This window comes from Macaca nemestrina, chromosome 19, assembly GCF_043159975.1.
Source record: "Macaca nemestrina isolate mMacNem1 chromosome 19, mMacNem.hap1, whole genome shotgun sequence".
Classification (NCBI taxonomy): domain Eukaryota; kingdom Metazoa; phylum Chordata; class Mammalia; order Primates; family Cercopithecidae; genus Macaca; species Macaca nemestrina.
Genome location: NC_092143.1, coordinates 40,530,275 through 40,555,418, shown reverse-complemented (window position 1 = coordinate 40,555,418; position 25,144 = coordinate 40,530,275). Strand labels below are relative to the sequence as shown.

Below are 25,144 nucleotides of genomic sequence, written 5' to 3'. Positions count from 1 at the left end.
GGAGAATACATTCAAGTTAATGGAAACAAGTCTTTATTAAGTAACTTTTAATATCAGAAAAATAAAACTCTTATAATTCTCTTTACAGCAAATATATAATATCAGTGCTTTGGCCATCTTAAGTTAAAGGCCCTTTATCATAAAATATATGGTTTTAAATTTTACTCAAATTGAATTTATAATCCCTATGACTTCCCTACATATACATAACAAAAGAATGTAGTAAAATTAGCAAATACTAAACTATATTGATAATTTATCATTCTTAGTTTGTGGTTTTTAGAAACAGTACACGCACCTAATATATGTCGATTCCTTGGCTTATTAGTTGCAGTGTACAATGCAACAAAATACAAAATACATGCTTGGTGAACATTCGTTCATATCTACAAGACGGCAGCTAGAGATTAGGTTTCAATACTGACATTTACTATCCTACAAGCAATTAGCATTACATCATAATATGCCATCAAGGCAACTTTTTTTATACTGAAAAAATCAAAATAAAAACCGTTATTTGTAAACTTTTATAAGAAATGTAACTCTTCAAGTGGAAATAAAAAATAAAATTTGTCTATTTACTATTGAATACACATAGGATTTCAATTTTCATTATACCGAGAAAAAAGCTCTTTTGTGTTGGGAAAATAATGCTTCAAAAAATAATTAGTAGAAAAACCCACCAGTATAATGTTTTGTCCTTTCAATGCCAGCACAGATTTGGGAACATACTGAGGATGAAGTTATAGACATCCACAGGTGAAATGTACGAGTGTATTTTAAATAAATCTTTCCTTGTGATTGGAAATAGTTTTTGAAATGAAGTAAACTGATTGGAGGTTGTCACAGCTGCTTTTATGAATTATGCCAAGGGCATCATTATCCCTTTCCCCTTCCTCCCTCCCCTAAATTACTAAAAAATAAAAATATATTTATAATGTGCAAGACAAATATGGATTGAACATAAAATGTTTCACATTTTGATCTATAGTCTAAAAACTAACAGCTCGAGCACACTAATGAATGGAATGTTCGCATCCTCAATTGTTAGCCAATATAGGTGCCATCCCAAAGCCCTTCCTGATATGGGAAAACCAAGGTGGCCATTTCCACATTCACCAAGACAGGCAATGGGCAGGAATTCAGCATTCCTGATCCACTGATCATACCAGCCTTGAGAACTCTGGGCGAGATGAAAGTCGATGTAGCAGTTTTTGTCCCAAATTATAACCAGTGATCTAGTAAACTGCCATCAGCCCTATTATTACCAATAAGTAATCACAATGCATTAAAAAGTTACTTGCAATCCTGCAGAATTAGGCATAAGTTGTTGTAAAATAAAAAACAAACAAACCTGTTTTGTCAAAACTGGCAGTGTAAAGAAGGCAGCACTGGAAGTGTATGAATCGTCTGTAATGCCAAGTACCCTCCATAAACTCTTAAAGTGGTTAGGCTTTGGGACCCACTGTTTTGAAATCTTAGACGTATACACTTTTCTCATAGGCTCACACAACCTATGATTATCTTCACTCAGCCAAGTTGAACTTCAGCTTTAGCAATTCTTATATAAACTATGTCTCTGGGTCTACAGGATAGTATTAATAATTCAAACCAAACTAATAGACAAGAGACCACTTAGGTTTAGTGTTACCATAGCAGCCTTTTATAAGTTTACTAACAACTTTAGCCTAATCCCAATAAAGCCTGATAACAGTCATAAGAAATCATTAGGAAGTTTACTGGGGGGTACCATTATACCCATGCCTTTACGAGTCCATATAGAGATATAGTATTTATGTATATATATATAGTTAAGAGTGAATTTGGATTGCCTGAGTAACAGCTGTCTGGCAAACTGGACATGATGGCGTTCTCTTTTCACAGATCTTGTTGGCACATTCCATGCAGAAGAGGTTGTGGCCACATGGAACTAGGGCAGCAATAACCTCATTCTCAAAGCAAATCACACAGTCGTGCTTTCGTCTTGATTCTGGAGGTGAGCTAGAGGTGGAACCACCATTGGAAGAGGAGTAACTATTGGTACCATTAGAAAAAGCAGGGATGTATATTGGAAGGCCAACATGGTTGCCTGTACTAGGTGGGTCGCTCCTAACCCTCCGAGCAAGTGGGTGTTCTATGCTCTCAGGAAATGTAGGAGACAGACGAGGAGTAGATGGCTGACTTCCTCTGCGCTGAGTCTTCATGTTACCAGAAGGATCACTCCCAAAGCCAGAGAGTGGGTTAACTGGTTCAAATGGAGTCCAGATAGTTTGAGCAGATGTTGGTAAAGAGTCAAAGGCAGGAGAGTCAACTGCAAGTTCTTCTGAGCCTACAGATGGTAGTGTATCTCCAAACCAGAAGTTTCCTGTACTAAATGGGCTTGTTGGACTAAAGTCAGCCAGCCTGTTGCTTCCAAAGTAGGAATCTGTGGAGCCACTTCCTAGAGAACTGGAACTATCATTTCGATAATTGGATATCATTCTCGCGCGGCTAGGAGGAACAGGATTGGAGGAGAGCCACGCAGAGCCAAGAGTGCCACCTTCAAAGCTTACATCGGTACCATTGTAATGGAAATCATTCTCTTCATTAAGCTCTATATAGTTTCCTGTACGCATGGCAATATGCATTTCTATTTCTTCCCGTGCTCGGTCGACATTTTCAGGCATCCCTGTCACTTCAAAGACAGGTTCCTTATCTCTGCTCGGAGTTACTATGTAAGTGTGGGTCTGCTGCTGAATTCTTTTAATAGTTGCTCCTTTGGGTCCAACCACTAATCCTACCACACGATAAGGGACCCTGACTTGGACGGTGGTTTGACCGGGCAGATTAGGACTACATGACAATCCTCCCAGGGCAGGCCCATTTTTGTTTCGAGATGCACGAATCATGGAGAAGTGCTCTGCAGCTGAGAGGATCTCTCTTTTGGCCATGGCAACATCTTCTTTCCTTCCAGTGACAACAAAAATGGGCTCTTCACCACGAACAGGAGTCTTGATGTACGTGTTTGTCTTGGCTCTCAGTGCTTTAATTTTACAACCTGTTAGAAAGAAAACATTTCATAAGAATCAACATGTACTTCAATGATATATATAAAGACAAATCACAGAATGCACCTTTTAAGCTAAGTATCTGGTTATGGGTAAGTTTTAGAGTTTTTCACAAAGCTAGGAAGTGGCAGAGCCAGAAGTAAACCTAGTTTGACCTAAAATCTATGGTCTTTTTGCTAGTCCAAGAACCTCAATTTTCACAATTATCTTACAGAAGTTCTTAAACTGACTTCTCTTAACATTACTCTTTCCTCTGTAAAACTCAATTGATGACAAAAACACTGTGCTCATGGCTAGTAGGTCATCTCACTTCTGCTCCCACCAGTTCAATTCTAGGCCTGCTATGATCAGTTTTGTTTATTCCCATGTTGTTTGTGCTAGGTGTACTCATGCTAGTAACTGAATTATCTGAATTATTGCATAAACTAATGAAACATCAATGCAAAAAAGACGAGTATCTTAAAGAGCATCTTAAAGAAAAAAGCTGCTATTGAATTATGAATAGGTGAGACAGCTATAAAGGGCTGGGATAAAAAAAAGTAACATAGAATGATTTTGTAATCGTTGTAAAGTCCTGCTCCATTTAAAAGAAACAGATACTGCAGATTGTATGGAATGTGGGTGCTGGGTATGGTTTTACTCAAGGACTGCTCTGATTGACAGACACAATTTGAAACAAAAGGCCTTGACAAATCCTAAGTATATTTAAGTTAAAATAAAACATCTAAGACACATATGTATAACTTTACATAATGCCCCACTTTAACCAACTTTTTTTTTTTTTTTTTTTTTTTGAGTAATCACAGATTACTAGTGCCAACTATGTTAAGATTAGAGGGTTTCAAACTGTAACTTAAAATGTCAAGTACACATCAAGGCATAAAACTCTGGGGTTATACTTTTCAAAGACCCTAACTTGAGCTTGCCAGGATAGATGTGTTCTCATGAATATATCATACTATTCTTAGTTCATCAAAATAAAGCTAGGTGCTATAATCCCAGCTCCTTGGGAGGCTGAGGCAGAAGAATTGCTTGAACCCGGGAGACAGAGGCTGCAGTGAGCCGAGATTGTGCACTCCAGCCTGGGCAACAAGAGTGAAACTCCATCTTAAAAAAAAAAAAAAAAAAAAAAAAAAAAGGAGAAGCTAGGTGCTACTGAAGCTAAGTGTCACAATCTGAGCATGTCTTTTTCTTAAATATTCCCTTCCTTTTTTGTCCTTAATAAATTAATATTCTCTATACCACTTTAGTCAGATGAGGTTTTTTTTTTTTTTTTTTTTTTTTTGAGACAGTCTTGCTCTGTCACCCAGGCTGGAATGCAGTGATGCGATCTCGGCTCACTGCAACCTCCACCTCCCAGGTTCCTCCTGCCCCAGTCACCCAAGTAGCTGGAACTACAGGCGTGCACCACCACGCCCAGATAATTTTTTGTATTTTTAGTACAGACAGGATTTCACCACGTTGGTCAGGCTGGTCTTGAACTCCTGACCTTGTAATCTGCCCGCCTCAGCCTCCCAAAGTGCTGCATTACAGGTGAGCCACCACGCCTGGCCAATGCTTTCTAAGAAAGCACATGATCTGATCACTTTTTTGCACAAAGTGGGACTCGTTTGTTTGCCCTTCCAAAGCATTCGCAAGCCACTAGGTGTTGACTACACAGGTTGAGTTATCCCCTATCCAAAAACACATGGGACCAGGAATGTTTGAGATTTTGGAGTATTTGCATTATACCTGCCAGCTGAGCATCCCCAATCTGAAAATCTGAAATGCTCCAGTGAGTATTTTCTTTGAGCACTATGCTGGTGCTCAAAAAGCCTCAGATTTTGGAGCTCCAAAACAAAATCGGAGGGTTTTTGAGCATTTAGGATTTCAAATTTTCAGATTAGAAGTTTCAGCCTGTATCTGCTTTTGTTCCACAGTAGAAAAATCAGTTAGAAGACCAGAGAGAACAACGAAACTTCCACATCTACTTATCATTTATACAGGCTAAATGTCCAGGAGATTCCCTCATTCAGCACAGCAGGAACGGTTTGGTGTACAGAATTGAGATCACTTTCTATTGATGCTTAAGAAATTCTGAAAGGGGTATATGAATACAGAACTGGTCATACTCTATACTTAGGGGAGTTATTATTTGGATATGTAAGTTCACAGTGGGCTACAACTTGACAAGGTGGCAAGAAGGCAGTCAGCCACAATTACATTCCTAACAAAAGACAGACGTTATTCTGCAGAAAAACACGGGCAAATTGCATTAAGGACAAAGGTAGAATTAGTGTAAGGGTCTAGGGTTGGTCCCTTTCATTCCTTACTAATATTGACCATTAGAAAATTGAAAATAAATAAAAGAAAAAAAAAGAAAAACAGAAACAAAAGAGAAAAAAGAAAACGACGTAAAAATCCCTTAATCAAACACTTCTGATACTATAAGCAACTGCCAGTCACATCCTTAGTAGAATATTTTCTGTTAAATACCTAATAGGTATGTTATTAACTAAGGAAATATGATTGAGGGTCCACAGAACACTACCTAGCCTATGGTTGGTATTAATAAATAGGTGTTTAATGCATGGTTCATTGGGTACAGATAAGACAAATGGTTTGAGCATGGGCCACTCTTGGGACACAGGCCTGGTCTACACCCAAAAGGGTCATGTGCTTATTAGGTTTTGCAGATCAGGGAAAAAAGTAACAGGAAGACAGGAAAGCCAACCCTGGGGTTTTTTTTTGTTGTTGTTTTTTGAGATGGAGTCTCACTTTGCCGCCCAGGCTAGAGTGCAGTGGCACCACATCGGCTCATTGCAACCTCTGTCTCCTAGGTTCAAGCAATTTTCCTGCCTCAGCCTCCCGAGTAGCTGGGTTACAGGTGCCCACCATCACTCCCGGGTAATTTTTAAAATATATTTTTAGTAGAGACAGATTTTCACCATGTTTGCCAGGCTGGTCTCGAACTCCTGACCTCAAGGTGATCCACCTGCCTTGGCCTCCCACAGTGCTGGGATTACAGGTGTGAGCCATCGCCCCCAGCCGCCCACCCTGTTTAAGCCACTGTCAATAAAGATAGAGGAAACTATTTCTTCACTTCCCTAAATCTTTTGATTATAGTACCCTAAACTCAGATTAGGGATTATAGGGAAGCTCACCAATCATAACATTGTTTCTATAGGAACACATATTCTGAGTTCCAAACAACTAACATGATTTCTCAACTACAAATACATTCTAACATTGGGGACTACTCGAATAGATAGTTTTTAAAAGGTGACACGAACTAAAGGAGAAAAAACAATCTTGTTTTGTAATTTTGCAGGTGACGAAGGTATTAGTTTTTTTGGGTACTTTAAATTGAGTTTTTATTTGAAAACTCAAAGATATTTTTAAAAATCATAGAATTTATAATCTCAGAGTGACATAAAATTCAGAAGCCGTATTATGATATATTAGCCTGTATTTTTTAAGTTGCTACATGGCACAAGTCACCAAAAACAAAGTAAAAAAAACCTAAAATATTTATAACATTTTCTCACTTTCTTACACACACATACACACACACGCACGCACACATCTCTCCCCTACAAATCAAAACAACAAAAACCCAATAAAAGGGTGAAAGAAACAGCTAACATCAAAGTAAATATACAAATGGCTCTGAAGATGGAAATTCCTATTTTCATGGGAACTGACCTATTATTTTCCACCTATAAGACTGTCAAAGAACAAAAACCTTATAACAATGGTAGTAAGAGTGGGGAAAAGAACTCTCATATTTAGCTGTGAGAGCATAAACTGCCCTCTAAGAGCTATCACAGTTATAAGCCCATGTACTCTTACATTTCTACAATCTTCTTGTAGAATTGATCCTGTAGAAATATGTGCACAAGTACAAAGTAACTTCTGTATTTTATAATTATTGAATTAGCATGAGGCTGGTACAGCTATATAATGGTATGCTATACACTTATAAAACGGGTTGACTTAGGGGGACAGGGAAGGAGGGAGGCAGTTTTCACTGTATATTCTTATTTATTTTTTTAAATAAATTTTGAGTCATACATACACATTACTTTTTCAAATAAATTAAGTTAGAAAAGAAAAACAAATCAAACATACAGAAATGATACACTTCACTAGTCTTAGCATATTGATTAGACTTCTGGTTAGTACTACTGATATTATTTTAAATTACAGTAGCCCCCCTCCCTTATCTGCAGTTTCACTTTCTATCATTTCCAGCTCCTTTCAGTCAACCATAGTCCAAATGCAGGTGGATATAGTACAGTATAAAAAGATATTTGAGAGTAAGACCACGTTCACCTAACTTTTATTACAGTATATTGTCATAAGTGTTCTATTTTATTATTGTTAATCTCTTACTCTGTCTTGTTTATAAATCAAATGTTACACAGGTATGTGCATATAGGAAAAAACATAGTATGTATATATAGGGTTTGGTACTCTGTGGTTTCAGGCATCCACTTAAGGTCTTGGGAAGGCATCCCTGTTGGATAAGGGGGGACCTACTGCACACAAACAGCAGGGTAAACGATTTCGTAGCCTCAAAGTTGAACAAAGTTTTGAAATTTAAAAATGTGAGGACTACACTTCTTATAGCTAGAGATAAAAATCCATGTATGGCAAGTTGTATTCAAGGTAATCAATGGGCGGAAGTCTAGATTAGACTGTTTGGAGGTCAAGAACTAATTTTATCTTGATTTGGAAGTAAATTCCCTAAAAAAAGAGTCTCCAACTTACCTCACTGGTGTAGGAACCCATTTTCCCTTCCTACATCACTGTTGCTGGGGCCACGTTTCACCTTAAAACCCTTTAGCTGCAGCTAGAACTCTGGTCCTCTCACTCCCTGATACAGTAAAGGATTCTGCCTTGCTTCTCCAGGGTAAATAAAGATAAGGGTATCTTTATTTAGGGTAAATAAGTAAGGGTATTTATTTATTTACTCCAGGGTAAATAAATAAGGCTTTTCCTAGCCTTAGAAATTAAGACGGGGAGGTCCTCTGTTGCTGGGAGAGGGGTTGAAAGAAAAGAAATTAAAGAAATAAATTAAAAAAAAGAAAAGAAAGAAAAGAAATTAAAAATCTAAAAAAAAGAAAAGAAATTAAAACAAAGATTTGTAATCTTCAGTGTTTTTCAAACCATGGGTTGCAGTATCAATTCAGTGGGTGCAATTAGCATTTAAAAAAAGGACTCACTATGTTCCTAATGTTTCAGTGAAATATATAATGGGCTGCAATATAAAATGTTCTTTTTCCTGCCAGAAAAGCTTAAAACCACTACACAATATCATCTTTAAGGCCACTTTCTAGTTACATAGCACATGTGAAATGACGTACTTACAACTAAGAACCAGTACAGTGACAGTGAAATGGAGGGAATGTGGCATTACTGAGAAAACCTGGGTTTAAGATCTGACTTTACAGATGAAATTTTCATACAGTTGAAAATGGTAATACTATAGTTCTGCTCTATGGTCACCTAAAGTAGCTTGTGCAGGCCAGAGAGCCCAAACATATTTATAACACTGAATTTTAAAAACCCATTATTTATTTTCCAGCCACCAGCAACACATCTTGGATACTTAGAACAGGATTTTTCAAGTTTTGTTTTTGTTTTTAAACCACAGTTCATTTAGATGGTAGCAAAAAGACCACATGGCCTATCTATACCACTTCCCAACAGAAAAAGCACCATGTGATAAAGAATTGAGTTAACATTTAGGTCACCAGTAATGTACAATTAAGCAGAAAATAAAAGTCCATGGAGCTGTTCATCATTCACCACTAAATCCTTTAAAAAGCTATGGTAGACAGTATGATAGGCAGAATCCTAAGACGGTTCCTCAAGATTCCTGGGCCTAGTGTACACATACTTTCAGTTAAACAAACACCAACCTACGTGGCCCCTGTGAAGGGACTCTGCAAATATAATTACAATCCAAATCAGTTCACCTTAAAATAGTAAAATTATCCAGATTATCTGGGTGGGCCTGACCTAATCACAAGTTTTTTTTAAAGCAGAGGTTTTGGCTGATTGTGGTGGCTCATGCCTGTAATTCTAGCACTTTGGGAGGCTGAGGCCAGAGGACTGCTTGAGGCCAGGAGTTCATGACCAGGCTGAGCAATGTAGCAGGACCCTGTTTCTACCGAAAAAAAAAAAAAAAAAAAAAAAAATTAGCCATGTATGGTGGTGTATCCCTGGAGTCCTAGCTACATGGGAGGCTAATAAGGTGAAGAACTGCTTGTGTCCAGGAGGTCACGGCTGCAGTGGGTTATGACCACACCAATGCACTCCAGCCTGGGCAACAGAGTGAGACCCTGTCTCTTAAAATATATATATATATATTTTTTCCTAGCATGACTCAGAAAAGAAGTCAGAGAGATGTGCTCTGGCTAACCTGGAAGAAGAAAGCTAACAATGTATGTTGTAAATTGCCTATGGTGACCCCAAGACAAGGAACTTCCAAGTGTCTTCTAGGAGCTGTGAGCTAGAAGAAAAATGGAGGTGGAGGTCATCATCCTGCAACACCCATCTCCCAGCCCCTGCTCAAAATGAATTTTATCAACAACCAGCAAGCTTGGGTAAGGACATGAGCCGCAGATAAGCACTGCAGTCCTGCCCAATACCTTGATTTGAATGCAGTGAGACCCTGAACAGCACACCACGCCTAGACTTCTGACCTACAGAAATGGAGATGATAAATTTATGTTGTTTTAAGCTGCTAAATTAGCAGTAACGGTTACAAAGCAATAAAAACTACTAGAGATTCTCAGAGCCCTTAAAAACTCCACAATCACTGCCCCAAGAGAGCAGAGACTAAAATGTTAGATATATTACATTCTTATTCAATACTCTAAAAGACATTCTGGAAGTCTCTCAAGAATTATTATAAGTAGCTTTTGGCCGTGTGTGATGCCTCAAGCCTGTAATCTCAATGCTTTGGGGGGCTGAGGCAGGAGGATTACTTGAGTTCAGGAGTTTGAAACCAGTCTGGGCAACATGGCAAAACCCCATCTCTACAAAAAATATAAAAAACTATCTGGGCGTGGTGGTGCACACTTGTGGTCCCAGCTACTTGGGAGGCTGAGGTTGGGAGGATCACCTAGGATGTCGAGGCTGCAGAGAGCTGAGATCGTGCCACTGCATTCAAGCCTGGGCAACAGAGTGAGACCCTGACTCAAAAAAAAAAAGGAAAAAAAAAAAAGAATTAGGAAGCAGCTTTCAACATAAAATACTACATTAAGGTGTTAACAGTAAATATGGAATTGTCAACAGTTCAAGTCCAAAAATATTTCTGTCCTTTAATTCCCTATTACCTGCTTTAGTTTCCTAATGCTGCCATAACAAGTTCCCATAGTGGCTTTAATGACATAAATTTATTTTTTTACATATATTTGTTATTTTACAGTTCGGTGGGTCACACATCTGATATGGGTCTCAACAGGGCTAAAATCAAGGTGTTTGCAAGGGCTGTGTTCCTTGCAAGAAGCTTGAGGGATCCAGTTCCTTGCACATGCAGGTTGTTGGCAGAATTTGATTGCTTGCAGTGAAAGGACTGAGCGTCCTTGCTGGCTGTCAGCTGAGGGCCATTCCCAGCTTCTAGAGGCCACCACCTACATTCCCTGGCTTGTGACTCCTTTCAGCTTCAGAGTAAGCAACGGAGGCTGAGTTCTTCTCATGCTTCAAATCTTCTTTCTCAGATCTCAGACCCAACTGGGAAAGGTTTTCTGCTTTTAGGGTCTCATGTGTTTATACCCAGACGATCATCCAGATGATCTCAAGCTCCCCAAAGCAAGGTCCATACCCTCAATTGCATCTGCATAAACACCTGCAACATCCCTTTTGCCAAATGAGGTGACGTGTTCAGAGTTCCTGGGGGATTTGGACACGGACTTCTCTGGGTGGGTAGGATTACTCTACCTATGACATTATCTTTCTCCTTTCCTTCAATTATTTTCCTTTTTCTTCCAAGTATCTAGCTTTTAAATCCCAATTCAGGAATAGTAACCCGAAGGCCAGGGCAGTGAACAGACATAAGGTAGGGTCAGGAAAGGTTTGGGGAATCACAAGCATTGGAATAGGTGAAGGGATAAAGCTAAAAATCAAATAAGGGCTGGGTGTGGTGGCTCACATCTATAATCGCAACACTTCGGGAGGCAGAGGTGGGAGGACTGCTTGAGGCCAGAAGTTCGAGACCAGCCTGGGCAACATAGTGAGACGCTCATCTCTATAATAAACAATTAAATATTAAAATAAAAATATCAAATAGGGAGAAAATATATAAGCCAAGAGTTTACAATGACTTTTACTAGGAGATTACGTTTATGCTGGGAGATTAGTGGTTTGGTATGTGATACACAAGTAAAAGTAGCTTCCACTTATCCTAGGTGTTCCCAGCAAAATCACTGCTTGGGTGAACTTTAAGAGCATTTTATCAATTGTGAGATAAAGTGCAGCCTAATGCCTGAACTTACCCATTCACATGTTAAATTCCCTATAAAGATGCTAGTGTTACTTCCAGGTGGTATAAATGAACCGGCATCATTTCTGCTCTCAAGCTCAGTCTAGAGGGAAATTCAATACTGAATACGAGAACTGGTTTAAAGGTACCTACAAAGCAGTAGGTACATACAAAAGGAGATGACTTTACTACTTACAGTAAATAAAAGAAAGCTTTAAAGGCATTTGAACTGAGGCTTAAAGACAGCGGTTTTGCCAGATGGGAAGGAGAGCAGAGGGAACTGCAAGTGCAAAAGCAGGGAATCAAGAGTACGGGATGGCACAGTCAGACAACTGGGTTCAGTAGTGTGAGAACTTCAAGTCACTGGAGGGTAGAATGGCAGGGATAAAGCTGGATGGGGAGACAGAGGTCTTCGATGTCAGGCAAGGGAATTTCGACTTTATCGTAGACTAGAAAAAATTGGAGGTAGAAGGTAACATAATCAGATATGCATGTTAAGACTAGTAGGAGCATAAAAGATGCAAAAGAGACAAGACGGGGGACTCACCGCAAAGCCTATCACAATAATAAACAGAAAAAGGCTGAGAATGAAGGACAGAATGCAAGTCTGGGGCTATGTATGACCACTGTTATGAACATCAAGTACTTGTGTTGTAGATTTTGCAAAAAGGAATTTGTTTTCTAGAAACTAAATTATGTTTTCCATTCATTTCATACATTAGCTACAAATATAAGGTGACTGAAGAAAGTTCAAACCCTTACAAGCAAACACCAAAATTGCATCATGTATATATTTTCACTTTTGGTAGTCCTTGGGGTTTTTCTTCAAAAATTTCCCAAGAGGTTTTGTTTTGAAGGGTAAAGAGAGGGGAGTTAAACATCTTGAGTAGCTCTTCTTACCTTCAAGAAAAATAAAACTCTTTGGCCTGAAATTAAGTCCCTACCCCTTCTGCACATTAAGTGGCCATAACCTACCTTCTCCCAGACTTCATCCCCCAAATATGTCTTGTTCCTCTTCTATCTCTGCTCAGTTATTTCCTTACATAACCTGGAAAATCCTCCTAGTATTCCTTTTCCTCCCGGAGTTATCTGAATAACAAACATGGCCATTTGGAAAAGATAAAACTATGTGTAAAAGGCTCCACGAACTCAAGAATAATACAAACATACGCACAACTCATTATTACAGCTATCATGTATGAATCCTTCAAGGTCCAGTTCAAGCAGCAAAGAACTGACTATCTGCAGGACTGGGAACTTGCTGTTTCAACATTAGGGCAAACTATGATTAAAGATACTTCCTTCATTTGTTTTTCGCAAAGATTAAATGAAAAAATGTATCAAACATGCTTACTACAATGCCTGTTATTCAGTTAAGTACTTAGCCCAAATTGTCTTAATTCCACACTCCTTTCATCATACGACTTTCCCCTAAAAACACATCATTTCGGGAGGCTGAGACAGGAGAATCACTTGAACCTGGGAGGCAAAGTTGCGGTCAGCTGAGATCATGCCACTGCATTCCAGCCTGGGCAACAAGGGCGAAACTCCGTCTCAAAAAAACCCCAAAACCAAAAAACAAAAACAAACAAAAAAACCCTAAATCATCTCACAAGTTTCATGATATATAAGAATGAATGAGGGGGTCGTATTAATAATGTTATACAAAATAAGGTCCCTTTCCCCTTGGAAGAGTCTAGACAGAATATTCAAAAGCTCCTTTCATTTTATAGAAGCACATACAATACTGTATTAAGGTGTTACAGCAAATATGGAATTGCCATTAGTTCAACTAATCAATTCTTGTATTCTATCTTCAAAAACTGATGAGTATCAGCTAAATCCCAGTAAGAATGCTTCTTGTGTACACAACATTAATTCAACATTTTAAGTAATAATTTAAGAATGCAATGTATTCCTAAATGCACAATATAAAACTAATAGCTTTCCTTTCTAGGGTTCAAGTGGCCTCCTTGTAGCTATTTCAAGTGAAGAATATTGTTTGTCTCACTTTAGGGATTACTATGACAATACTTCAAACAGCTTCATTTATGTGATTTTAGTTTCATTATCAGTATTCATATAAACATTTAATGCCTTCAATCAAGTAGCATCTACTGTATTTCAAACAAAAGTGCCAAACAACTTGAGGTTGACTGGGTCCTTAAATAAAAAGCTGTTTGGATGGGTGTGGTGACTTACGCCTGTAATCCCAGCATTTTGGGAGGCCAAGGCGGGTGGACTGCTTGAGCTCAGCTTCGGCTCAGTTCAAGACCAGCCTGGGCAACGTAGTAAATTCCCGTATCTACCAAAAATACAAAAAATTAGCCAGGTGTGGTGGTGTGCACTTATGGTACCAGCTACCGGGGATCACTTGGGCCTGGGAGGCGGAGGTTGCAGTGAGCTGAGATTGCACTATTGCACTCCAGCTTGAGCAACAGAGTGAGACCCTGTCTCAAAAAAAAAGGCTGAGAATAAAGGCAAGAGGGAAGAAAACCCCAATTAACACAATGTGGAAAGTACAATGATAAACAATGAAATGGCAAGTTTATAATTTAAAAATTCAGCTCAATAAAACAAACAGGAAGTATTCCATTTTGTTTTAGGTACTTTAACCAATATTAAGAATGCAAAGATGACTAAGATTCAGTTCTACCTTCACTGACTTGCATTAACTTCAAGCACTAAAAGTATTTAGTGACACGTGTTCACGTACAGATAGTGACCTATTTTCTTTTCTTTTCTTATACTGCTGGTTGGTGACAGTAGTCAGATCTTCTACAATATCCTTGCTGATTTTTGTCTACTTGTTCTACCACTTACTGAGATAGGTACGTTGAAGTCTCAAACAATAACAGCTTGAGACCTTGGGTAAGTTGTTTGTACCTCTATAGAATTGTTGCCTGTTTGGTGGAATTAAGAAAGGATTAAATGAGGTGATACATGTAGTTTTTGCACAGTGCCTGACACAAGTTTGTTATTAAAAGACAAGTGAACTGATTTTTATACGGAGTTAACATTTAAAAAATACTCCTAAAGATAAAACATACTATAAACTCTGCAAAATTGAGAAGATTTTGCAAAGTCAATCTATCTAATTGGTAATATGAAATCTGGTTTACTTTTACGTAATTTTAGGGACTCCCTTTGGACAAAAATCAGAATATAAGAACTGTGACAGACCACCTAGTTAAATCTCATTTTAGACATGAGGAAAATCGAAGCCTAAAACTGTCCAGTTATAAACTAGTGACCCCTAAACCAACGTTCTCTCAAGTTGTCTTATTTTCCTAAATCCCAGTAAGAATATTTCTAGTGTATTTTTAGGAGTGGAGAATTCCCTGCATGTACAAGGTATTTTAAAAAACAGAAGTTAAATTAAATCTAAAACCTCTCTTTTTTCACTTATTTTAGACAAGACAATAAAAAATATTTAATGAAAAGGTTTATTATTTGGCCTTTCGGTAAACCTGAAAGAAAAAACCAGAAGAGGGTGTTAATTAGAGATGAAAGGCAGAAGTTTTCCTAACTGGGGAGCTTGAAATTATGTTCATGCTCTTTAGAGAATGTTAACAGAAACCTTAGAATTATCTATTTGGGTACCTACCATACAATGGAATTAGATTCATTTGTAAATGATTCTCTTCCAGACTTGCTTGGTTCTTTGCCAGGAAATACATTTCCAAAGCTCTGATTTTAAATAAATTTTAAGACATATTGTAAATTTAAAAAATGTAACTTACGTAATTTATTGGTATAGCCTAGGAAAAACTTACCAAAATCACATTTTTTTGGCTTTAACTAGCATTTGTTCAGAGTATAAAAGAAATTTAGCAGTAAAAATTTACCTTATCTGATATATAATTTATCATCTCTGTACTTTCAATTGTACTGTCAATTTCTACTAATGCTATCTTCTCAAACTTGATCCTTACAACAAATGAGGGAAAGGGAAGAGAGAAACCTGAAAGAACAAGTAGATGAAGTAGGTTTTTTCCAGAAGAAAAAACAGGCTCAGAGAGGTTAAGTGATTTATCCAAGGTCACAGGCAGCAAGTGGCAAAACGCAAGGTTTCTAACTCCAAGTTCAACGTCCTTTCCTGCATTATACTAAATGGCACTGGTAGAAAGGCAGAAGAGAAGGCAAAGGGAAAGGGAGGCACGGAGAAGAGAAATAATAATAAAAAGGTGAGCCCCAAATACAAATATACACTTTTACACTGGTAACCATTTTGGGAGATCTTTTCTAGTTGTTTGAAGCCATTCCCTCCCCACTTCCCCTTCAATCACGTTCAAGACCAAATTCTTTATGCTTACCTTCAACTACATCTGCAGTTTTCATTGAAGGATTTTCTTTATTATTTTAAGGCTTAGTCTTATTATTCCATGATACAACTTTACTTGTGACCAAACCAGGCTTCTCTGCATGCAATGATGAACTGTAGTCCGCACTTACTGGACAAGGGCAACAAACACTTGAATTGTCCTTACATCTCAAACACTGGCACGGAAGAGGTCTTATAGTTAGTGTAACTCAAAATTCTCAAAGTCAGTTATAGAACAAAGACTCGAACTACTCAAACAGTATTAGACTATGCATACATTCAATTTAGTATATCTGGGTTTGGTAATCTTAACATTAGAAAATTATTTTCAAGGCTTAAATATCAGATTTAATCTTTGTCTCTATACAGTAACTAATGGTAGCATGGGAAAAATTTTAAAAGTAAATCCAAAAATTATGGTATATAAGCTATTTGGGAAGCATTAAGAATGCAGTTTAATAAAAAACATATCACTTAAGGATCACCTGAATATCAATGGAAATTTAAACATAATTATCCATGATCTATTTAGAGCTTCTTAAAAAGCTTTTTTTTTTTTTTAAGTGCAAATACATTCATTTAGTATCTTATGAACATTATCTACTTTTTCATCTTGAGTTTGGTTACAAATTCTACATGGCAGGAATGACACTGTTTAAAATTCTATAAGAATCCTATAAATTATAAAATAGGACTGTGGTAGTCATCATGGCTCTCCTTGTGGGCACAGAGTTGTAATATACTTTCTCACCCATTTGAAGTTAGGTGTGGCCAGACGATTTGCTTTAATGAAATATGAGCAGATGTGATAAGCATTACTTCTGGATCTAACATTTTAAGATCAGTATGTGCTATGCCGTAGTCTTTCATCTTCTGGCACAATGGTAGATCAGTAATATTGGAGATGGCGGCTGCTGTTGGCCTGGGTCCCTGAATGACTAAAATGAGCAGAGCCCCTATGAACAAGAAATAAACCGTGGTTGTTTTTAACACTGAGGTGTAGAGTTCTTTGTTAACCATAGCGTAACAAGCCCATCTTGACAGAAGTGCCAGGTATCTAAAAGGCATTCAGATATCTGTTGGTTCTAGTTGTTACATCAGAAGAATACAATGAGTGAAACTATCTGCTAAAGCCAAAAAAGGCGGACATAACTAAACGGTGGTTCCCAATTAATTTCAGATTTACCTTAACAAAAGTAATGTGCTTACCACTTAATAGTTTCATATATGTCAATTTCTTTGTGTATCTTCCAGAGTCTCTACAGGAATTGTAGATACGATTAGGCCCAGGTGCAAAAGAGGAATCTGAAGCCTAGGGAGTTTAAGTGACTTGTTCAAGATTACATAGTGAGTTATTGGCACAGGAATATCTATTTCTGATTTGGCTCTTTCCAATATACCACAGCCGAACAGAGACTGTTACAGGCAGTTTGGTGTAGCTACAACACGTATTTTTATATTAAAATACACATACTAAAACATTTTTTAAATCAGCTTAAGGCAAAAGTATTCAAAACCAAATCAGCAATATATTAAGCACTACCTTATAACTAAATGCTACCTTTCCTTAAAAACTTACGCTGTGAAGAACCACCTAGAATTCCAACCCATAAACATTGTTTGAAAATTTTCTAGGTAGAAATCTCTAACAGACTAACACAAATACTTGGTTTCCTGGATCATTTTCAGGTTGTTGGTAACCAAGGGGTACAAAATATACCCTTGAACTACCACTTCATTTCCCATCTCCTCCCTAGTGAATCAGAATAGTTCATTAGCTGAATAAGGCAGGAAGTAAGGCAGTAGATTTCCCCACCCATTTGCAAAAACAATTACAATAATTGAACCCTTCTCAAGGGTCCCAGAGCTAATACAAACCATTATTAATGAAATTTAAATTTTAAAGCCTAGAAAAATTGTAATACTTAATTTTTAAAGCTAGTGTCTATATATACACAAATTAACTCTCTGAACTACAAATGACAGTGAATTTTTAGCTAGACACAGAACTATATTACAGTTATAACTGTGCCTTGTGGGTAGCAGAGACACCAAAATTTTATCAAGTAAACTAATTTGGATAGTGATATTTTAAATTATGCATACTAGAAATTCAGTGTCCTACGATTAGGGCACAAGTTAATCCAAAATACTAACCTTCCAGAGCAGAATGCTTCAATACTGAGGCAGCAATGTAGAGTACAAAGAATTTTATTTCTGATGTCAAACTATACTAAATCCAAACTCCACTATTTGAGCAAGTTAGCTCTCAAAACCACAGTTTCTACCTCTCTAAATGGCAGTAACCACCTAGCAGGGTTAAACGGCACTGGTAAAGCACCTAGCATAGTACTAAGCAAAGAGAAGGCCAACAATGCACCCTCATCCCCATAAAAGAAGAAGACAATGTGCTGTAGCATCATTCTGAAACTATATATTCTCATGAAATATGTATTTCTCCTTGAAGAGAAAATTTATGTACAGCAAGACCAAGCTTTCTCTTTTTCTCGTATAAACCTTATTTCAGTTGTGTTAGAGCTTGAAGGGTGGTTCCACCCTAAGAAATTGGGAAGACAACTTGAAACAGTGTAAAGTATTAATTGTTAATAAAGAATTTTATGTTTTATAATGTGTAATATATTAAGCACACTTACTAGTCATACATAAAAACCCAGAGATTGGGAGTATGCACATTTTTTTGGACAGGGTGGACAATAAAAAGAAGCTAGAGATGACTTTTCTAGACTATGTGGTTAGAGAACACACATATCCCATCAATTGAAGTCTAATGAAAATAATGAAAAATACACATTTATCCTAATAGTAATATAAAATATTGGGTTACAAGTCTCTAAACAACTGAATTTATGACATTTAGTATTAATTTATAATGTAGTTAAGAATGGGTACACAGTTCTATTTTAATTCACTTTTTAGTCTAAATGGATATAAATGACTGTACAAACTGGAACAAAAACCTGCTGACTAAAATTAGACCTGTTAATCACTGTTAATATGTCTTGCAGGTACTATACTTAAAAACAGAGATGTTCTAAGTTTGTAAAATTAGGTCTTAAAATCTGTTGTCAGGTTTATTTTTGATGTCCATATTCTAAAACTTTTTTGATTATATTCAGTTCCTGGCTTCATACTGTTGTTTCACAATAGATGCAATGCTTTAAAATACAAGGCCAATTTAACATTTACAAATGACCATATGCTACTGGGGAGTATAAATTCGAGGTCAAACACTCTGCCAACTTTCATCGGTATCAAAAGCGGTAGCTTGTGTTTAGGAAAACACTGGAGCTCAGAGGCCATCTACATGAGTTGCTAGTCTATGTGACTCAGAATTCCATTTGTCCTGCTCTTTGCTTCAGAGCTGAAGTCATAAATGTCTCCATCTGTGACATAATTATTTCCAAAATCAATTAAGAGATGTCAAACAGAAAACTGTGGCTTCAGGTAATACATAAAATGGCAGAAATGGATAATTTAATCTTAAGGATGAAAATTTAGCTCCCTCAAAGCAAACAAGAAAATGAAATGATTTGCCCTGTTTTCCTCACTTAGGACAGGTTCTCTCCCATGGGGAAATACCATACTGTAAAAGGATGTGAACATTAGAAGTTACTTAGTTCTCCATACGAGTAAGCAAATAACTTTACAGGTTTTATTACTATCGTGCTGGGACATGGGGGTGGCAAAGGGGTACAATGATCCACAAGTTGAATGGTTCAAAATAGCAAAAGGACCAGATTTTCTGCTTTTAAGACAGAGGATGATGACATACTTTTAACAGTATTGTCAACTCCGGGAAAATACAAGGTTTAAACGGAAGAGCCAGCAATTTGTCTCCATGTCCTAAGACATAATTAAATTCAACATTTCCTTATTAACCAAATAAGCACAGCCCTCAAAAGAAAAACTAAGGCTTTATCTCATTTCCTATCATGTAATAGCTGGTACAAAATAAAAACTTGGAATTCACTTTTAAAAAATTGATTTCTATAAAGATAACAATGTACACAAGGGCCATTCTGCAGTGCTTTACGGGGTGTCTACTATAAAGAAGGACAAAAGTTTGTATTAAACTAAATCTATAAAATATGTTATCTTGTCCCTCTGTAAAACTAGCAGGTAAATGGTTTTTTCCTTTGTTACCCTAGACTGTTATCATAAGCACACTGAAGCAACTTGTCCTGAGAAGTGGCATCTTCATATGGCATTCAGACTTCTTCACATTCCGGTGTGAACGCCTGCCTTCCCCCTTTTCCACCACTCCCCTTTACAGACCTCAAGTATCAAAACAACACTACTTGGCAATTATACCTAGAAGATGGTCCTCCACACCACTCCTCACATTGTTCTTTCACAGTTTTTCAATCTCCATTTGTTAAACTCCTTCCTACCCATTTTCCAAGGCCCTCCACGGTAGATGTTCTCCTATCTGATACTCTGTCACACTAAATATACTATCGTTAGTGCCATTCTACTGTTTATTAGACTTCTATCTTCTTAAGGGCAGAAAGTCTGAATTAACTTCACATTCTCAACTCAATACCACAAACTCAACACGGGGCAAAATACATGCTTGGTACATGGCGATTCCTCAGTGTTCTCACATGAATGGTCAACTCATTCTGATGCAAATTGAGATGTTGTAATTTTATCCCATGTAAATAAAAGTTTTATCCTGGATTATTACTCTAAGTATCGTCAAAACCAAACAAACCAGGTATTTGAAACTCATTAACCAGAAGAACAACACACATAAGCTACCTCTCAATTGAAAGGTCCAGCTTTGAACAGTGTTGGTAAGTGCCAATCATCAGGCAGTCTGAAATAAGCTATCTCCTTTATCCAGATTTCATATGAGTTTTTATTAAAATCCTACAGATAGGAAAGAAATGAGCCAACTCTGATATGTGAAACCACCATTTCGACAGACCTCTTATTTATGTGTACTTTAGACCACTTGGGAAAGATGAGATCATTTAAGCAGCAGCGCCATCATCTCGCTTTATTTGACCCCAACAATGCTCTCAACCTAACAGTAAAGAGGCATGCATCAACCAGGCTAAACCATATTGTCATGCGGTGGCAGCAGGTAACATCTGCCCCTTTCATAAAGGGAAAAAGCTCCCATAAAGAACTTAGGACCTTCCCTAAAAATGTCGGATACAGAGGTACCCCAAGCATCTCCTTCCCCCACCTTCACAAATCTACTCCTGGAATCTGAGACATAGGTCCTTTGTCTGAACAATGTGGGAGGAGTCTGTCTGCAGTACTGGTGTGCTGACAAGTGAAGAGGAGAATTAACTGAAAACTGTATAAACACAGAAGTTTCTTAATTACCTTAGTGTCCAATTTTTCTTCATCCTGCACACCGAACAGTTTCAAAAGACAGCCAGTGTGTCAGTGTGTCTTTCCGAGACTTGAAACGTATCGAGAGGAATACAGTAAGATCGGCGGCAGTGAGTTGGGCTGCTTTTCCAAAGCTGTTTCTGAACAGCGGAGGGGCAGGGGATGGCGGTGATACCGACCATTTGAACATCCCTTCCCTCCCCAGTGAGCTCTGTCTACAGGCCTCCATTTCTGTCCTTTTCTCCATCTGAACAAGTTCTTGTAAGGGAGGCTGAACGCTTTAAAAAGAAGACACTCGGCGGCGCAAACTTGCAATCTCGAAGGTTTCCGTACCCAAGAGCGAACCCACAACTCCTCGAGCCCGACCTTTTACCACCTCACTGAGGTTTCTGGTGCCACGCCAGCCTGGTGTTCCACGAATACAGCCCAAGTAACGTGAACACCACCGGACTGGGTCGCCCGAAAAACTTCACACTTTTTACCAGGCGAGACGAGCGAAAAAGCGTGGGTTTTCGCAAGGTGACCCATCTTCACATCTGGTCGACTCTCGGCTCCTCCCAGACCCCTTCGGGGTGGATCTGGGGGCCTCGCCGGGTTCGCCCTTTCCGTCCCATGCTCATTTCTCTCGTCTCCCCACCCACGCCCGGGGCCATGCCCAGCTGGACCTCCCCACCCCTGCACTCACCCTGGCGGCCGACGATCTCGGCGACGTGCTCGGAGCTGGGCACCGGGACGCACTCGGTGGTGTTGACGCTCTTTCTCCGGAGCAGGGCCGCCTGCTCCCCGTTCAGGGCGGCCGCCGCCGCCCCACAGCCGCCGGGGCCGTAGGCATGGGACAGCATCGCCGCCATCATGCCCTGGGCATCGTCCCCTCCGTACAGCACCCCCGCCGCCGCCGCCGCGGCCGCCGCCTCCCGGGCATCGAAGCCGGCGGCGGGCAGCAACACAGACCCCAGGGACCCGCCTGGGATCGGCTGGGTCTGAGAGGCGGTGGCCGCGGGCGGCGACAGCAGCAACAGCGACGACCGGTCTTCCTCCTCTGCTTCCTCCAGCTCCTCCTCCTCCAGCAGGTCTCCGTCCAGCTCTGCTTCCTCCCCCTCCTCCTCGTCCTCTTCCAGCTCCAGCTCGGCCGCCTCCGGGGCCCCAGGCCGGCCAGGCGGAGCCCGCTCCTCTGGAGACAGCCCCGCCGCCCGCCGGGCCTGGCCCTGCGCCGCCGCCGCCACGGCTCGAAGCGCCGGAGCACCGGGATCCGCCGGGCTGGGGTCGTCAAGGCCTAGCGCGGCCAGGCGCTCCCTCAGCAGGAGCCCGTCCCCCTCGAGCTCCGGGCCGCCCGAGGGCGGCGGCAGAGGCGGCGGCGGCGGCGGCGGCGGCGGGGGCGGCTGCGGCAGGGGCGCCGGGGCCGCCGCCAGGGCCAGGGCCGCGGAGCTGCCGCTCGGCATCGCGGCGGCGCGCTGTCAATGGCGGCGGCGGCGGCGGCGGCGGCCGGGTCAGGCGCGGCAGGCGGCGAGCCCCATGGCGGACAGGGCCAGGGCCCTGCTCAGCGCGCAAACACCTTTCCTCTGGGGAGGCGGTGGGGCTGGGGACCCGGGCCGTGGAGCGCCAGGGCCGCCCGGAGACCGGAGAGGGCGGGGTGGAGGGGCAGGGGAAGGAGGCAAAGGTAGGTAACTAGGTGGGTGGGTGGGGACGGCGGCGGGGCGGGCTGGTGGAGGTGGCAGCGGCTCCCTCTCAGGGTTTCTTTTGTTTCATGGCCTTAACCAGCCCCCGGCGCGCGCGGCGGCGGCGGCGACGCCCCACGCCGCTCTCCGAATGAAGCCGGCGCGCTCTGATTGGGTGTTTTTAATCTCTGGGAGCCCGCCTTCTCCTCCCGCAGCCTTCCAACTCCTTTCCCCAGCCCCACCCCCCACCCTCCTTCGGGCCCCGCCCCTCCCCTCCCCAGAGCTCTCTGATTGGGTGACCGGGACCAGCCAGCTCCCGAAGCCCACTCCTTCCGTCCTCTCCCCGCCCACCTCCCTCTCCATTCCTCCCGGCACGCGCGGAGAGGGACTGTGATTGTTCACTTTACACGTCACTCTTTGTGACGTCTCCGGCGGGGGCGGGAAAAAGGAGGCGGATGAAGGCGCTGCTGCAGAGGCTGAAACTAAGGGCCAAGCGGGGTTTTGGCGCAGGCGCCTGCGGTCGAAGCGCACACCTGGATTTGTTTCCCCCAACCCTTTATCCCTGTAGCCGGTCTGGCTGAGTTCTTTTAGGGAAGGCACTGTGTGAGCGGCCTGGAGCAGAGCTGCAGGCGCAGGTTCGAGGGCATTGTTTCCTCGGGTTGAGGATGAGATCGCCCCCTTCAGAGGAAGGGCCTTAAGAAGAGTCATGGAAGGAGGGGCCACGCAATATCCTCCTATCCCCTCGCGGGGGCGGTTTCCTGAGCCGCGTGGCTCCCGGGCCTTCCCTCTCGGACCCGGGAATACTCCTCCCTCGTGGCCTGACGCTCCCAACGCCCCGTTGGCCCGGCTTTTCTGCCGGAAGGGTGGTTACATCAGCAGCCTGCAGGTGCTGAACTTTAGCTCTTTGGGGCTTTTTTTTTTTTTTTGAAACGGAGTCTAGCTCCGTCGCCCTGGCTGGAGTGTAGTGGCACGATCTTGGCTCAACGCAACCTCCGCCTCCCGGGCTCAAGAGCTTTCCCTTGCCGGGCGCGGTGGCTCACGCCTGTAATCCCAGCACTTTGGGAGGCTGAGGCGGGCGGATCACGAGGTCAGGTCAGGAGTCCGAGACCAGTCTGATCAACATGGTGAAACCCCGTCTCTTCTAAAAATATAAAAATTAGCCGGGCGTGGTGGCGCACCCCTGTAATCCCAACTACTCGGGAGGCAGAGGCAGGAGAATCGCTTGAACCCGGGAGGTGGAGGCTGCAGTGAGCCAAGATCACGCCACTGCACTCCAGCCTGGGCTACAGAGCGAGACTCCGTCTCAAAAAAAAAGTTTTTCCTGTCTCAGCCTCCCCAGTAGCTGGGATTACAGGCACGTGCCACCACGCCCAGGTAATTTTTGTATTTTTAGTAGAGACGGAGTTTCACCATGTTGGCCAGGCTGGTCTCGAACTCTGACTTCAAGTGATCCGCCCGCCTCGCCCTCCCACAGTGCTGGCATTAGAGGCGTGAACCACCTTGTCCAGCTCTTTGGTGCTTTTAAAGAAATGAATCCCCGTTTCCTCCTCCCTAGACACTCTTCCCACAGTATTGCTCAGGTGATCTCACTCTGTGGCTATCTTTTCTATAGGTTATTATTTTGTTGTTGTTGAGACAAGAGTCTCACTCTGTCGCCCAGGCTGGAGTGCAGTGACATGATCACGGCTCACTGCAGCCTCGACCTCCTAGGCTCAAGTGATTCTCCCGCCTCAGCCTCCCTAGTGCATCACCATACCTGGCGCGCATCACCATGCCTGGCTAATTTTATCTTTTGTAGAGACTGGGTTCTCACCCTGTTGCCCAGGCTGGTCTCAAACTCCTGGGCTCAAGCGATCCTCCCACCTGGGCCTCCCAAAGTGCTGGGATCACAGGGGTGAACCACCGCGCCTGGCCTCTAGGGGGTATTTTTAAATGGCTTGTTAAAAAGTATGCCTATTAACTTTCCTTTATCTTAGGGCTGTGACCGGCCCATCTATCCCTTCAGTACTAAGTCCTGCCAGGTTAATCTTAGCCAGCAGCGTGGTCCTATATCTACAGATACAGTGTAACAATGTAATTGTAAGATTTCTAAATGACCCCTTTAAAGCAAGAAGAAACATAGTTTTAATAAATACACTTAGTTCAATATGTCCAAAATACTATTTCAACATGTAAGCAATATAAAATTACTGATAATGTTTTATAGTTCTTTTGCACTAAGCCTTTGAAACCAGGGTGTGTTTTACACTTCCAGCAGTTCTTTTCACACGAACCACAT

At 41.2% G+C, this 25,144-nt stretch overlaps 1 protein-coding gene across 1 annotated transcript; it reads right to left on the bottom strand.

Moving 5' to 3' along the window:
• Positions 1–10: 10 nt before the first annotated feature.
• LOC105489420 (mex-3 RNA binding family member C) lies at positions 11–23,020 on the bottom strand. The gene is made up of 2 exons (XM_011754239.2): positions 21,897–23,020; positions 11–3,037 (listed from the first exon to the last, which is right to left on the bottom strand). The coding sequence occupies exons 1-2, from the start codon at positions 22,648–22,650 to the stop codon at positions 1,812–1,814; spliced, it is 1,980 nt and encodes a 659-aa protein (XP_011752541.2). The 5' UTR covers positions 22,651–23,020; the 3' UTR covers positions 11–1,811.
• Positions 23,021–25,144: the final 2,124 nt, after the last annotated feature.

Coding starts and splice junctions, on each gene's coding strand:
- LOC105489420 (XM_011754239.2), bottom strand. CDS start 22,650: ATGCCGAGCGGCAGCTCCGCGGCCCTGGCCCTGGCGGCGGCCCCGGCG. Junction 3,038..21,896: donor CGAGATCGTCGGCCGCCAGG/GTGAGTGCAGGG, acceptor TCTTTCTAACAG/GTTGTAAAATTAAAGCACTG.